Source organism: Helianthus annuus, chromosome 12 (assembly GCF_002127325.2).
Source record: "Helianthus annuus cultivar XRQ/B chromosome 12, HanXRQr2.0-SUNRISE, whole genome shotgun sequence".
In the NCBI taxonomy this organism is placed as follows: domain Eukaryota; kingdom Viridiplantae; phylum Streptophyta; class Magnoliopsida; order Asterales; family Asteraceae; genus Helianthus; species Helianthus annuus.
In genome coordinates this window covers 105,718,923-105,734,889 of record NC_035444.2, presented here as the reverse complement: position 1 = coordinate 105,734,889, position 15,967 = coordinate 105,718,923, and the positions used below count along the sequence as shown (strand labels likewise).

At 34.7% G+C, this 15,967-nt stretch overlaps 2 protein-coding genes across 2 annotated transcripts; both read right to left on the bottom strand.

Moving 5' to 3' along the window:
- Positions 1-208: 208 nt before the first annotated feature.
- On the bottom strand, positions 209-2,141 carry LOC110894439 (probable pectinesterase 8). Its single transcript, XM_022141668.2, has 5 exons — positions 1,725-2,141; positions 1,350-1,521; positions 1,036-1,242; positions 621-880; positions 209-522 (listed from the first exon to the last, which is right to left on the bottom strand). Exons 1-5 carry the CDS (start codon positions 2,108-2,110, stop codon positions 369-371), a joined length of 1,179 nt encoding a protein of 392 aa, XP_021997360.1. The 5' UTR covers positions 2,111-2,141; the 3' UTR covers positions 209-368.
- Positions 2,142-7,953: 5,812 nt separating this feature from the next.
- Positions 7,954-8,586, bottom strand: LOC118484931. The gene is made up of 2 exons (XM_035981048.1): positions 8,219-8,586; positions 7,954-8,129 (listed from the first exon to the last, which is right to left on the bottom strand). Exons 1-2 carry the CDS (start codon positions 8,541-8,543, stop codon positions 8,113-8,115), a joined length of 342 nt encoding a protein of 113 aa, XP_035836941.1. The 5' UTR covers positions 8,544-8,586; the 3' UTR covers positions 7,954-8,112.
- Between the last annotated feature and the right edge of the window lie 7,381 nt (positions 8,587-15,967).

Below are 15,967 nucleotides of genomic sequence, written 5' to 3'. Positions count from 1 at the left end.
CTTAGGATGGACTTGGGCCTTAGTTTACCTTAAAACTTGAAAGATAATTGTTTGTATTTGTTTGTTTTGTTTCAAAACAATGTAAATTATTAATTAGTAAAATAAAACCTTATGGACCCTAGCCTTACGGTGCCTACCCCCTCCACCCACCCCACACTCACTAAAGCTTTGTATCTACCTCCTTATAGTCAGTCACATGGGCGTACGCTTATAATAATATATTAATTACATAAATACACATATTCTTTAAAGATATTCACGTAACGATGTTGTATTTCAATAGTTTTGTTAAAATCTTAGATAAATACACAAATGAATGAATAATTTTGATTGATTTTGCGAGTTCTCGAGGTAATAATTGTATTTGTTCAGAGTTGGGGTTGCAGCCATTGCTCAGCGTTTATAAAAGAAGCATTAAGAAACATAGAGGCTTGAGTGTCATTGAGTTTTTGGGCATATGGAACTCTTGTAGATGTGTTAGCTCCTCCACCCATGCACATGTACTCTCCATAGAATATACTCCTGCATGCCATCAAAATACATGCATCATGTATCTCTCTCTTACCACACAATAAAAAAAATAAAAAAAAATAAAAAAAATAAAACCCCAAGAAGCTTACTGGTCTCTAGAGGGGTCGTTGAAGTCATTCCAGCCTTCAGGGGCAACTATGTCGGACATAAATGTATAAGCGAAGACAACCTTGGAGAAGGGCCTCCATGCTCTACCTAACCATATCCTTCCAGTACCCCCAATGGCGCATCTCACGAATGCAAAACCGCTATCTTCGTCAGCGGATGCTCTTCCATGTGCTGTCACTACTCCGTTTATGCTCTTTTGGCCCATTGGTAACGGTGGTGCCATCGAGATCAACTGACAATCCTACACGTGCACATTTTTTTTATCTTTATCAGGGCGTGCCATATATGTCCTAATGATACAAATATTTTGCCATGTGTGTGTATATATATAGTCTAAAAAGAGTTTCCAACAACCCTTTGGTGTAGGAAATTGGCCAGTTTTCTAGTAGTGTATACCTCGTATAATGATTTTGCATTGCCGAAAATGAAGTCGATTGAACCTTGAATATAACAATCCTTGAAGTAATGTCGACCTCTATCATCATGAAGTGTATCCTGAGCTCCAAAAAAGCCACACCCCCAAAATGAAGCTTGATCTCCTGCTACTCTAATCGCTACAGCTTGTGCTCCCACTTCACCTGGCTTAGCTATCGGAGCCACATTCTGGCATCGAAAAACCAATTAGTTAAACCGATCTGACTTCAGTATGTTTATCAACACGGAAGTCATGTGTTATACATATATATATATATATATATAGTCACGCCTACCATGAAGCTAATGTTCTTAGCTGCAAAGTTTGTAGAAAACACTTGCACGGACCCGCTATAGAACGTGCCATGTGCGCTATTAGCCGTGTCGTTCCATACTATCGCGGTTGATGTATATCCTTGCCCTTGAAACGTTATATTGGGTTTTGTCTTTGGGATTATTACCTTTTCACTTAAAATTGACATAATAAGTAAGTTCATATGTTACATAATTCAAAGAAAGGTTAGGCTGGACGGTGTGGAGGGGCTGAGGTGGCGGTGATAAAGACCCTAACCACACCCTCCAGCCTTAGTGATTCAAAGAATCATTATGAGGAAATAGAAAGAATAAAATAGGGGGGGAGGGGGGGGGGGGGGGGGCAATACTCTACTTACAAGTAAATGCCACTATTGATCCATATTAGAGTTCTCTTAGGGTTGAGTGTAATTACTGCATCAACCGCTGCTTGAACAGTTGTAAAGTTACAACACCCGTTATGATCAACACAAAACGTCGTCGTGGTATTTGTATCGGGAGGTATAGAATCACTAGGGAAAGTATCACACATGTCAACTTTACTAGCCTTTTTCCCATGATGATGGTGGTGGTGACCATCTAACCTTATAACAACCGGTTGTGGGGATAATGAGATAGCCTTGAACTCCTCGAAGAGGTGTTTGACATATTGTAGATTTGTAGATAGAAAATGTGTGCTCGCTAAAACCGCGACGAGAAGAGATAACACGTTTGCATATCGGAAATTTGTATATCGAAAAGTCATGCTTCTTTTTATCAACAAGAAGAGGATTGGTTTGGATGAAAGTGAAGAAATGGAAGAAGGGGTTTTAAAGACGTTGTTGAAGTACAAGGGTTTGGTGGCATGCCTTGCAAACTACCCTGTCCCTACACTTTCCATCATCTACAGAAAGGAAGTTATAATTGACTTACACACAAAGTCCACTAGGAAGTTCACAAAACAAACAAGCTCATTTCCTCCATTCTTATTACTTAATTGTTAATACTATCCTGCTTGTTTTAACAGAACTTTAATTATAAGGTATACTTAAAATAAATGTATAAACTATTTTCATACAATTAAATCGCATATCTGATTATAACAAAACAAAAAACAATAAGAAAACTTAGAGAGTTACATATTTATCATAGAACTAGCATATGCATGCATATGATCTTCATTTAAGTATCATTTCTTTATTTCTTTTTTTTTTTTAATTTTCATCTTTTTATTATATCTTCATTTAAGTATCATTTCTTTATTTCTTTATTTTTTCATCTTTTTATTATATCTGTTAATTAACATAAAATTTACTAGCTACACCAGTATTTTTTTTTTTTGTTCATTTACATTTTACTATTTTAGAACTTATACAATTTTTATATTTATTATATTGATCACTGAGATATAAAATACATATTAATATAAAACTAAATATATGCACAATTCCGTTCTGAAAACTTAAATACATAGTTGAAAATTTTACTCGATACATGTTAGTTGAATCCAAAATTAAAATCGAGTAAGTTTTACATTATTTAAAACTAACAGCTTTATACATGTCTATTTTTTTAATTTACATGAACGATATTTCTTATTACCTATCATTTTCCATTAAAGTTATTAAAATCTGCATTGATATTGTTAATTGAATATACATGTAGTAACAACATATTTGCAAGTGCCCTATAATGTTTATCATAATATATATTTATATTAATTATGAGTGTCTTTTAATAATATTGAAAGATACATTGATTTTATAGGTAAAGATTAAATCTTCAACAGTCAGGGTGAGTTGTCTACTTCTTCTTTGGTCCCGCCCGGTGAAAGGCCCTTCTATCTTTCAATATTATTAAAACTATCATAACTATATTATTAAAAGACTATCATAAATAGAATTAACCATGCAATTTCTTACCCTCGATCTGTAGGAATTTTCGTGTAACTTTTATAAAATAATTCTAGTCAATTTGTCAAACAAACTGAACGCAGCGGAAAACATGTACACGAAGTTCGGTTCTAAACCGTTTCCACCAGTGATCTCTTTACAATCAAAATAGGTTATAATAAAATTGAAGAATCGTGACATCCAAGAAAGACACCTTGGTTCAACGAACGATCTCGCTAGATGATCGTTGACCACGAAATCATATTTGTTTCTTTGAAACGATTTCAAACGAAACCTAAATCTAAAGAAAATAAAGTTCAAAACTTTACTTACCTTTTGCGTAATCGAAGAAACACAAACCGCAAGAACTGGGATCAATTAGAAAGAACTCCTCCTCTCTATCTTTTTTTGCGACGGCAAAAAATAATGAAGGGCCTTGAAAAGAAATTCTTATCTTTGAAAATTCGTCCCTTCTGTTTTCTCTTGTGTTTTGTGAAAGCATGCAAACTCTAACTAATTAAAGTTTCATATATATTTAATTTGAGAATTCTATCTGAGACTAATTGAATTGCTCATCATCTTTTTCTTAACTTCCGTATATCTTTTTTATTCATAGCTATCAAACATTTGATAGATAATAATAGAGATTTTTATGAAAGTATTTTATTTAAAGATATACAAGGATTAGGAATTGTAATCTAATCACAACTCCTCCATAATTATCTCATAATTAAAACCCTCCTTTTAATTATTTAGATAATTAACAATATATATATATACGATTTATTATAATTAACAAGTTAATTATAATATTAATCGGCTCTCCGTAGTTATTCCAAATAATTACCCGTTTCTTTCATTACGCTTATAATTTCGTGATCCGGTGATTAACAATTAAAACACCGCTAAATGTTCGTTGCCCAAAGTGTAACTCTTTGGGTCGTACCTTGACGGCAACGTTGAATCTTAATCGACAATTGAACATTATATCCAACAATCTCCCACTTGGTCGATTGGCCGATTAAGTTTTAACGTAGACAATAGTGGGTGCCTAGCTGCATCATATTGCCCCCGGCAAGGTATGACAAATTTATGTCAACTAATTCTTTGCACTAATCAAACCTTTGGTTATGCAAATATTATAGCCCTGGTTATCGACTCATTTATCCCTCTGTATTGAACACTTGTTGAACATGAGACATGGATCCAATTCATTCTCATATATCATTCAACCATTTCTAATTTCGTTTCTGATTTGAAAGTGGTTTATCAAACTATTACTAGTTCGAGCGTGGCCACGCGTTTAACACCAGTTCAAATCAACGAAAGGCGCCAGAGTGTTCCTCTCCTAAGTATAGAAGCACATATCCCTTTGGCTACAAACAACTCCCACTAAACTTCAGATCATTCCCAAGACTATCCTTATTACTGCCAGTTACGTACAGCGTTAGATAGAATCAAAGAGCAACCATTCATTTAAGTTAGTTCTAGTATGTACCGCAGGTCTAAGGATACAATGATCATACCTATTCAAAACGTCTTATGACTAAGATCCATGAAGATCATTTTGAAACGAGTTACGCCCAATATGATTCAACTAATCATATCAGTGAATATGGTTCTCAACACTTTGAGTATCCATTATATGGATCAACCATCTAATTCACAATAGTCTTTTACCAGATTGGTTCTCACGAATCTGATAGACTACGGACATTTTAGAATACAATATTCATAGATACTTAACGTACTAATATTTGAACACAGATATAATAGTTTAAAAGACATTCAACCATTAAATTCAAATAAACATAAAATACTGTTTACAGTTCAAAATGCACCAAATTACTAAATTACAAAATCAGACCCACTGTCTAGCATATCTAAGACCTATACAATCAGCATGCTTCTCGTGTCTCACTTGAGGTATAGGCTTAGTAAACGGGTCTGCTAGATTCTGATCAGTATCAATTTTCTCTACTACGATGTCCCTCTTTCCAAAACTTCCCGTATGTAATGGAATTTTCTGAGAATATGCTTCGTGCTGTGATGCGACCTTGGTTCCTTTGCCTGAGCAATTGCACCTGTATTGTCGCAAAATATCTCGATAGGCTTCTGTATGCTTGGTATAACTTCGAGATCAGCAATGAACTTTTTCATCCAAACAGCCTCCTTAGCAGCTTCTGAAGCCGCTATATATTCTGATTCAGTGGTCGACTGGGCCACCACGCTTTGCTTAGAACTCTTCCAAGTTACAGCACCACCATTTAAAGTAAAAACATAGCCTGTCTGAGATCGTGAATCATCACGATCCGTTTGGAAGCTTGCATCAGTGTAACACTTTACTTTCATCTCTTCTTCCAAACCGCCAAATATCAGAAACATATCCTTAGTTCTTTTTAAGTATTTTAGGATATTTTTCACAGCAATCCAGTGACTTTTACCAGGATTCTGTTGATATCTGCTAGTCAAGCTCAGAGCAAACGATACGTCCGGTCTAGTACATAACATGGCATACATGATGGAACCAATAGCAGAGGCATATGGAACCTTTTTCATATCCTCTTTATCTTTGTCCAATTTGGGACACTGATGACTATTCAGTACGGCTCCACTTGCCATTGGCAAGAGACCCTTCTTGGAATCTTGCATTGAAAAACGCCGAATGACCTTATCAATATATGTACTTTGACTAAGTCCAAGTAGCCGCTTAGATCTATCTCTATAAATCTTTATTCCTAGAATATAAGCAGCTTCTCCAAGATCCTTCATTGAGAAACATTTACCAAGCCAGGATTTAACATCCTGCAGCATTGGGATATCGTTTCCAATGAGAAGTATGTCATCTACATACAGGATTAGAAAAGTAATAGAACTCCCACTTGCCTTCTTGTAAACACACGGCTCATCTTCGTTTTTAATGAAACCAAACTGTTTGATTTTCTGATCAAAACGAAGATTCCAGCTTCGAGATGCTTGTTTCAATCCATAAATGGATTTATTCAATTTGCAAACTTTCTTTGGATTCTTAGGATCTACAAAACCTTCAGGCTGCTCTATATAGACATCTTCTGCAAGGTGTCCATTTAGGAACGCGGTTTTGACATCCATTTGCCATATCTCATAGTCGTAATACGCGGCTATGGCAAGTAGAATCCTAATAGACTTAAGCATGGCTACTGGCGAGAAGGTTTCCTCATAATCAACTCCTTGAGTCTGAGTAAAACCTTTAGCAACCAAACGAGCCTTATAGGTTTGCACATTTCCATCCATGTCTGTTTTCAACTTGAAAACCCATTTACTTCCTACAGTTCGACATTCGGGAGGAAGTTCAACCAAATCCCATACTTGGTTGTCATACATGGATTGCATCTCGTCGCCCATGGCTTCGAGCCATTTTTCAGATTCATTACTTGAAATTGCAGCTTTATAGGTTGAGGGCTCTTCTTGATCAATTATCAAGACGTACCTATCAGGTGAATACCAATTAGGTTCATGACGATCCCTCGTACTTCTGCGGACGCCTAGTGTTACATCAGATTCCTGAATCCTCTCAGGTTCAGGTTCAACAATATTTTGTTGAGAGGTAGATTCGACTATTGGTTGATCAATTTGTGGTTCTCGAATTTCCTCAAGATCCACAAGATTATCTCCAATTCCTCGCGCCATAAGCTCATCCTCTAGGAATGTTCCTCGACGCTTAGTGAAAACTCTATTTTCAGCAGGATTATAGAAATAATAACCAACCGGATATGCATATCCAATGAAAACAACTTTTTCACCGCGAGGATCAAGTTTGTCCGAAGACTCACTGGTAACATAAGCGTTACATCCACATATGCGAAGATAAGAGACTTTAGGTCGTTTACAATGCCACATCTCATATGGTGTCTTTTCTACCTTTTTAGTAGGAGCAATATTTACAAGACGTGTAGCAGTTTCAAGAGCATAACTCCAAAAGGAGTGTGGTAAGTTTGTACGACACATCATTGATCGAACCATATCTAATAAGGTTCGATTTCTCCTCTCAGACACACCATTAAGTTGTGGTGTTCCGGGTGGAGTTAGTTGGGATATAATCCCACACTTCTTGAGATGTTCATCAAACTCTTGATTAATGTATTCACCACCTCGATCAGATCGAAGTGCCTTAATCGTTTTCCCTAGTTGATTTTGTACTTCATTTTGGAATTCTTTGAACTTTTCAAAGGTTTCATGTTTAAACTTCATAAGATAAACATATCCATATCTACTATAATCATCAGTAAATGTAACGAAGTATCTTTCCCCGTTCCTTGACATAGTCCTGAATGGACCACATACATCAGTATGTATGAGTCCTAACAGGTCTTTGGCCCTTTCACTAGTTCCGGTAAAAGGGGCCTTAGTCATCTTGCCACTTAGACAACATTCGCATAAATCATAAGTCTCTTGACCCGTGGATTCTAGAATCCCTGCGGTCTGGAGCTTCCTCATGCAATTGATGTTAATATGGCCAAGACGACAATGCCAACGATATGTTTGATTAAAGCTAGTTTTAACACGTTTAGAGGAAAGAGAGCATACCAAATTATTTGATCTATTGTTAGAAGTATCTATTTCATAGACACCATTGTGAGGCTTAGCCTCAAAATAGAACACACCACTTAAAAATGCAGAAATGCTACCATTAACAATATCAAAAGCATAATTAAAACCTTGTTCTTTTAAAGCAGAAACAGAAATAATATTCTTAGTCAAACTAGGAACATAAAAAACATTGTCTAAAGTAATAAACAATCCAGAAGGTAATTCAAGAATAAATTCTCCAACTGCCTTCACAGCAACATTCTGCCCGTTCCCAACGTGCAGCTCTAAGTCACCCTGCTTCAGCTTCCTAATCCTTTTTAGTCCCTGCAAATCATTACAAATGTGAAAACCACATCCAGTGTCAAACACCCAAGATTTGCTCGAAAAGGAAAATAGATCAATAACATGTATACCTGAGGATTCTCCAATCTGCAGCTTCTTAAGCTTCAACTCAGCCAAGTACTTGGGACAATTCCTCTTCCAATGCCCGATCTCATCACAGTGAAAACACTTGGCATCTTTATGAGGCTTTGCCTTTGGAGTGGCAACCTTTTTGCCTTTGCCCTTGTCTTGCTTACTCGCCTTGCCTTTTCCCTTGGATTGCTTCTTCTTGGTAATTCTTCCTTCCCTGATCGCCAGCACTGGATTGCCCTTCGTTGGGATGTTTGTCTTAGCAGTTTTTAGCATCTGATGCAACTCTGGGATCGTTCTTTCCCACCCATTCATGTTATAGTTCATTACGAACTGATGATATGAATTGGGTAGCGAGTTAAGGATCACATCCGTAACTAACTCATTACTAAGGGGTGCGTTCAGACGCTCCAGTTGATCAACGAAAGACTTAATTTTCAGTACATGAGCACTGGCCGAAGTACCTTCCTGCATGCGACATATAATGAGAGATCTCATCACCTCAAAACGCTCATGACGAGCTTACTGCTGAAACATGTTTTTCAGCTGCTCACTCATCTCATATGCGCCCAAGTTTTCCAGATTCTTCTGAAGTTCTGGAATCATCATAGCAAGCATAAGACATGTCACATCTTGGGAATCATCAACATGTTTTTCCCATGTCCTACGGGCTGCACCCGTATTAGCAGCAGGTGCTTCGGGAATTGGTCCTTCAAGGACATAAGCCTTTTTCTCCGCCCTGAGAACAATTTTCAGGTTACGGTACCAATCCATGAAGTTAGAATTATCAAGTTTAGCATTTTCAAGGATGGACTTAAGCGAGAATTTGGTGTTATCAGAATTGTTTGTAGACATCTGTAGAATTTAGAAGAAAATTATATTAGTAATTTTCATGCATTAACCTAATTCAATTTTGACCCAAGATTTACAAAATTTTAGGAATTAGGATGAGATCCCATCTCCCCATAACTCAGTGAATGGACTTAGCACTCTTCACTGGCATAGATTGAAGGGTAGGTGACGATCACCAATTGTGTCAACTACACAATTCTCGGTTTGGGGTCGCATGACGAGTAGTGTCAAGCATTGGTACGTTAACCCCAACTACGCCCACTTTCACAACCGTAGAAGACGAATGCAGGGTAAACACTAACATTCGCTCTCGTGTCGCAAAAATGATATTTGTCCTTAAATCAGAACTGTAGCCCGGCCCATGTAAGCATGGAAATCGCGGAACTACCCCTAACCAAAACCGTAGGCCTGGATGCAAGGTAAACACTAGCACCAGGGGTTCAGATAGATCAGTTCGGGTGTTCTTAATTTAGGGTGGCGTAGAATATCGATTTTAATTTGGGTTATATTTTAAAATTACCATTTCGGGTCGTTTTAAAATACTTGTACGGCCTATGGCATGAACATAGGCTATACAATTCCTTTGTAAAAATCAATTTTACGTTTTAATTTGTGACGACTTGAAACACCTTTCAATAAACTCGACCGATTAATTTTAAATACCCTATTTAATCTAAGTTGGTCGTGTCGCAAATTTATTTTAATTAATAACTTTTATTAATTACGGTTTTCAAATTAACTTTTAATTTTTGAAAAACCAATTTTGATTTTTTGTATTTTAAAATAAACTGTTTATTTTAATTACCTGTCCAATACTTAATAAACCTTTTATTAAAATTGTTGTTTTAATGATCGTGTATTAATTATTAATTTTATGTACGTAACAAACATCTCATGGCAAAACGCATAATAAAATAAATAAATATGCAATTCCGGGTTCAGAATATGTTCGGTTCGTTCGAGCCTAAGAACGTGAACCGAGCCCATTAAGCGTAGCACAAACCCTTTTGTGCTCCCACTTAATCTTGGATCCAATCCAATAAATAAATAAAACTTTAATATAAAGAAAATCTAAATTTACTTTAAATACTGTAAACTAAAAGTCACACGAAACCTTTTTTTTTTTTTTTGTAACTTTATTTTCAAAATAAAAATTTTTACGATTACAATTCTTAATTAAGTTTGATGATATTAAAATCATTATTTTAATATTTCATATTTTCTTAATCTAACGTGCGTAGCTCCAAAAACTAACTTAGTACGCGTGTTATCAAAAAAAAATCTTAACCCGGATTTGCATCGTACGATCATTAAGCTAAACAAAATAGGTTAAGGCCAAGTATTTTATCAAAGAGAACTTTGAAAAGTGTTTATGTTTGGCCTTAATAAAACTTGCCTATAACTATTATACGTGACAGGATTCTATGCCAAATCTACTCGATTTTAAGCATGCAATCCTATAACTATTTTATAGATCTACAAACACTATAATAAAATTAGCCTACTTTGATTTGTAAGGTGGCTCTGATATCACTGTAGGAATTTTCGTGTAACTTTTATAAAATAATTCTAGTCAATTTGTCAAACAAACTGAACGCAGCGGAAAACATGTACACGAGGTTCGGTTCTAAACCGTTTCCACCAGTGATCTCTTTACAATCAAAATAGGTTATAATAAAATTGAAGAATCGTGACATCCAAGAAAGACACCTTGGTTCAACGAACGATCTCGCTAGATGATCGTTGACCACGAAATCATATTTGTTTCTTTGAAACGATTTCAAACGAAACCTAAATCTAAAGAAAATAAAGTTCAAAACTTTACTTACCTTTTGCGTAATCGAAGAAACACAAACCGCAAGAACTGGGATCAATTAGAAAGAACTCCTCCTCTCTATCTTTTTTTTGTGACGGCAAAAAATAATGAAGGGCCTTGAAAAGAAATTCTTATCTTTGAAAATTCGTCCCTTCTGCTTTCTCTTGTGTTTTGTGAAAGCATGCAAACTCTAACTAATTAAAGTTTCATATATATTTAATTTGAGAATTCTATCTGAGACTAATTGAATTGCTCATCATCTTTTTCTTAACTTCCGTATATTTTTTTTATTCATAGCTATGAAACATTTGATAGATAATAATAGAGATTTTTATGAAAGTATTTTATTTAAAGATATACAAGGATTAGGAATTGTAATCTAATCACAACTCCTCCATAATTATTTCATAATTAAAACCCTCCTTTTAATTATTTAGATAATTAACAATATATATATATATATATATATATATATATACGATTTATTATAATTAACAAGTTAATTATAATATTAATCGGTTCTCCGTAATTATTCCAAATAATTACCCGTTTCTTTCATTACGCTTATAATTTCGTGATCCGGTGATTAACAATTAAAACACCGCTAAATGTTCGTTGCCCAAAGTGTAACTCTTTGGGTCGTACCTTGACGGCAACGTTGAATCTTAATCGACAATTGAACATTATATCCAACACGATCTACTTCACCATGAAAGATAAATTGGATTTCAATTCAGTGTTGATATTTCAGTATACAATTTAGATCAGTGTCACTTCATTTGATCATTCTATTTAATTTTAACAATCAAAATTCGTATTAGAGTATAAGAATTTTGAGATGAGGACAAACTTTAATTCGGTCCCAAAAGATAGATCATTCTCAAAAAAAACCACGGCTCAACATACTTATATTTAAATATAAATGAATTTAAAAAAAAAATACTTGTATTCATTAAAACGGGCAGAAGCAGCAGAAGGATAACCTTCTATTTTGTTTTATTAAAACTAGGCCTTTAAACGAACCGGATGTTTACGGACTGTTCGTAAACTTATTCGGCGGAAACTTCGTTTATGTTCGTTTATTTAATAAATAAACATAATTTTTTGTTCGTTTAATTAAATGAACGAACATGAACAAATGCTTTGTTCGTGAATGTCTGTTTATGTTCGTTCATTTGTGTTCATTTATATCCAAAAGTACTATGTGTTAGCGATACGATACGAACTGGGATAGCATGCAGATAATCACCAAAACATTCCTAATAATTTTAGCATATCATAAGTAACCAATACTAGAGTAAGGTTATTTAACGTGTTCTTGAGCTCTACCGAATCGTTAGCCGAACGATCCAACAGGAAGGTTATTACGGTGATGCAAAGAGTAATCCTATGTTCGTTTATCCCACATATATCCCATATATGTACTAAGCCTTAAGAACAACCTATCTCCCGAGTGATTAAATATATATATTCATAAAAATCGTGTCAACATGTATGTAAGTGCGTGTTTGTATTAGGATAGCAGATGTTGTAAAATCGGGCAATATATATTAATATGGTTTTCAAAAGAATTATCGGGGTTTCCGTAAAGTATATATATTTAACTTATGACACACGTAGCCAAATAATAAGCCAAGGACGCACTTGCGTATCGTCTATAGTGGTTAAAATAAATATCACTATATATTTATTTTATGTTATTCAGATAATACGAAAATATCCCGAATAATATTATCTATTATCATGCTATTTTGCGTTTCGAATCTCATTTAACTGATCGAAATAAATATGGATAATTATATGTATATTTATAAAATCGTCCAAGATAAATTAAATACCAAATTTAATATTTAAAACTTGTTTCGTGATTCACAAGCATCACCGAACATAAATATAAACATTATACTTATATTTATAAAATTATTTAAATCCCGATGTGCCTTCTTTTGTTTTTAAAAACACGTAAGTTATATTATATATTCTTACGAAAACCAGGTAGAGTTTCCTCTGTTTATATAACAAAACCTGACAACACAAGTTGTTGATAATTTTCCAAATCATGTGTCCGACATTTAAGAACTTATTTTATACACAAAATATCACGTTCCAACATATGGGGTCTTGGCTCGAGATTTATTTGCAACTATAAATGCACATATAAACATATATAAATTCACATGTTTATTAGTAGAAAATAATAATATACAAAATTCAATACATAGATTTTGTGGGCGTTGTTACCTACTCTTATGAACCGCTCAAGGCCGACACATAAAAGTCTCCTAGATAGGTGTGTTGACCAAATCTGATGACTTTGCCTATTGACCTGACAACTTGTGAGTACATATGTCTATCGCTTCCGTCAATCACATATCGTAGCTGAACAAGTGAAACAAGACATGGTTGGAAATGTATAAACATGTTAGAAGTTGAACAAGGTCCGCACGGACCAACACCAAGTACATCCGCACGAATGGGATGCGTGGGATTAGGGTTTTCTTGGTTATCATGTTCATGGGCACCAGAAAGGTTCATCCGCAATAACGAGTTGATCTGCGCATGTAGTCTTGGTCCACGCTAAGTCTGATCCGTAAACAAAAGTCCATCCGCACATGTATGTGGGTTCGCACCTAGGTGTCCATCCGTAGGTATTATGTTAGTGCGAACCTACAAGGTCTATAAATAGTAGTCTAAGTCTTGTTCTTTTGTATCTTTGAGCAATAAAGAGGCGAAGCTCTGCTCGTTTGTTTTCGTGGTTGTAAACTTTCAGATTATCAATAGAAAACAACTTTAATTTGCTTGTTCTTGTCTGATCCACTCTCGTACTTGGATTCCGCACAAGATACGAGATATACGCAGTCAACTGTGTATCGGAATCGATCCTAACACGAACTCACACAACTGACCAAAGTTGACCCATTTTGACCATAACTGACTCGAGGCATTGACAGGAATTTGATTTGTGTCCAACAACACCTAGAACCCAAGATCTGATCTGCACCATGCGTTAATAGACATTCGACACCGTACGTAAAAAACATTCGACAACGTGCGTTAAAAAAACCTTTTGACAAGTGGGGGTTTTGTCGATTTCTTATGTGTGTAAATAAATCAAGGTATGGACTTTGAAAACGTGCATAAAAAAACGTACTTACGCAATACACCACTATGTAAAAAAATAAACAAAAACATTTACGTTCAACAAAGACAATGTGCGTAAAAAAATTTGACAACGTGCGTTAAAAACATTCAACAACGTGTATTAAAAAAAACCTTCCGACACCATCCGTCGGCCAGTGAGAAAAAATATGTTTTACATTCGACAACTTGCGGAAAAAATGTTTGACAACGTGTGTAAAAAATGTTTTTTACGCCCCTGATCGCTGGCCCGAGCTCCTTTTAATGTCACACTTAAATCTATTTTTGAAACGTATGTAAAACCGTAATGCGTAAAATAGTTTTTACATACGTTTTTATTTTTTATTTTGTTGTGTAAAAGAATTTATGGTTGGTGTCGAGTTTTAGAAGGGAGGTGGCACCTTTCGCGTCGACGTAAAACATCAAACGTAAAAAAAACGCCAACGTAAAACATCAAACGTAAAAAATGTAATAAGAAAAATATTAAAATAAAAAGGGCGGTTTATTTTGGTCGAACGTAAAACTTAACCGTTCACACCGACGTAAACCATCAAACGTAAAAAATTAGAGAAGCTTTAGATGTTAAAAATTGGTCTTTGTTTTCAATTTTTTTCCATTTGTTTAAAAATGTAATAAAGAAGATGTTTTTTTACATTTAAAAAAATAGACAAAAAACAATAAAAAGATTTGATGGTTTGAATATAGAGTCAAAAGAAATTAAAAGACTCCTGACATATTTCTTACCAATAATTAATAGCCATTTAGCCAAATTACCCTTTTTCAATAAATTAATACTTTTCACAAAAGACAAATAACATATGACACATGTTTATTAAAATTCAATATCAACTACACATTGTTGAAAGATCTAAGGTTGTTAATGATTTCTATGGTTTTCTCAACTAAGGGTAGTTCCTATTTTACCCTCTCTCTATATATATATATACTAGGTGGACACCCGTCCGATGGACGCGAGTACATCGTAAACATTGAATGCAAACCTACATTTATACGTGAAATATGATGTGAAATTATTTAATAAATTCACATTCACATTATACTTAAGAATACATTAAACGCATTTTCCATGATTAACTTTAGACACAAGAGAAGCATAACGAACCCACAAACACTGTTCCAAACCAATATATTCCAAACCAACACTGTTCTAAACATAATGTAAAGACAATATGTCACCAATGCAGACTTTCATTAATACCAGTCTTATTTTTTGTTAAATTCATCATGAAAAACCATATAAATGAAAAAGATGAACACAAAACAATGTTTAACATTTGGATGGCAAAACAAACACATATGCCTTTAGAAACATTCTCCTGTAAAACCGCAGCATTTTCCAAAGCCGTTAGATAAAACTGCATGAAAAACAAAATCGATAAATTTAGGGAAAATGGGTTTGAAAGATGATAACCCAACAGTGGAGGATCTCATTCTACAGCTTCGATAAATGCAGGGATGTTCTCAAATAAAGGTTCCTAGATGTTTGAAGATCAACAAAGAATGACAAATGTCTACAGTGCTACTTCTTTCGACATTTGTCGGTCTTCAAACATCTAGGAAACATTATTTAAAAACACACCTGAATTCATCAAAGCTGTAGAATGAGATCCTCAACCATTGCGTTATCATCTTTCAAGCACATTTTCCCTAAATTTATCAATTCTGTTTTTCATACCTTCTAAAGCCACCTATCCGCCTCCAACTCAATACAAAAATTAAAACCTGAATCAATGAAAAGATTTTGTTAGAGATATGATCATGAAAACAACTGTTTTCAGTTGTTTTCAGAAAAGGTTTTAAGTCATAATTATAAGTCAAAACCACTTTTGACTTAATAAGTCAAAACCACTACTTCCAAATTCAGAATCTACTCACATGTCATTTCATCTTTAGTTCCAAAATAACGTTGAATGATAATTCAACA

Excerpts from the sequence above, each read along its gene's own strand:
- LOC118484931 (XM_035981048.1), bottom strand. The coding sequence starts at position 8,543 with ATGAACTATAACATGAATGGGTGGGAAAGAACGATCCCAGAGTTGCAT.
- LOC110894439 (XM_022141668.2), bottom strand. The coding sequence starts at position 2,110 with ATGACTTTTCGATATACAAATTTCCGATATGCAAACGTGTTATCTCTT. Across the intron at positions 881-1,035 it reads ATGCAAAATCATTATACGAG|GATTGTCAGTTGATCTCGAT; the intron begins GTATACACTACT and ends GTGCACGTGTAG. Across the intron at positions 523-620 it reads AACGACCCCTCTAGAGACCA|GAGTATATTCTATGGAGAGT; the intron begins GTAAGCTTCTTG and ends GATGGCATGCAG.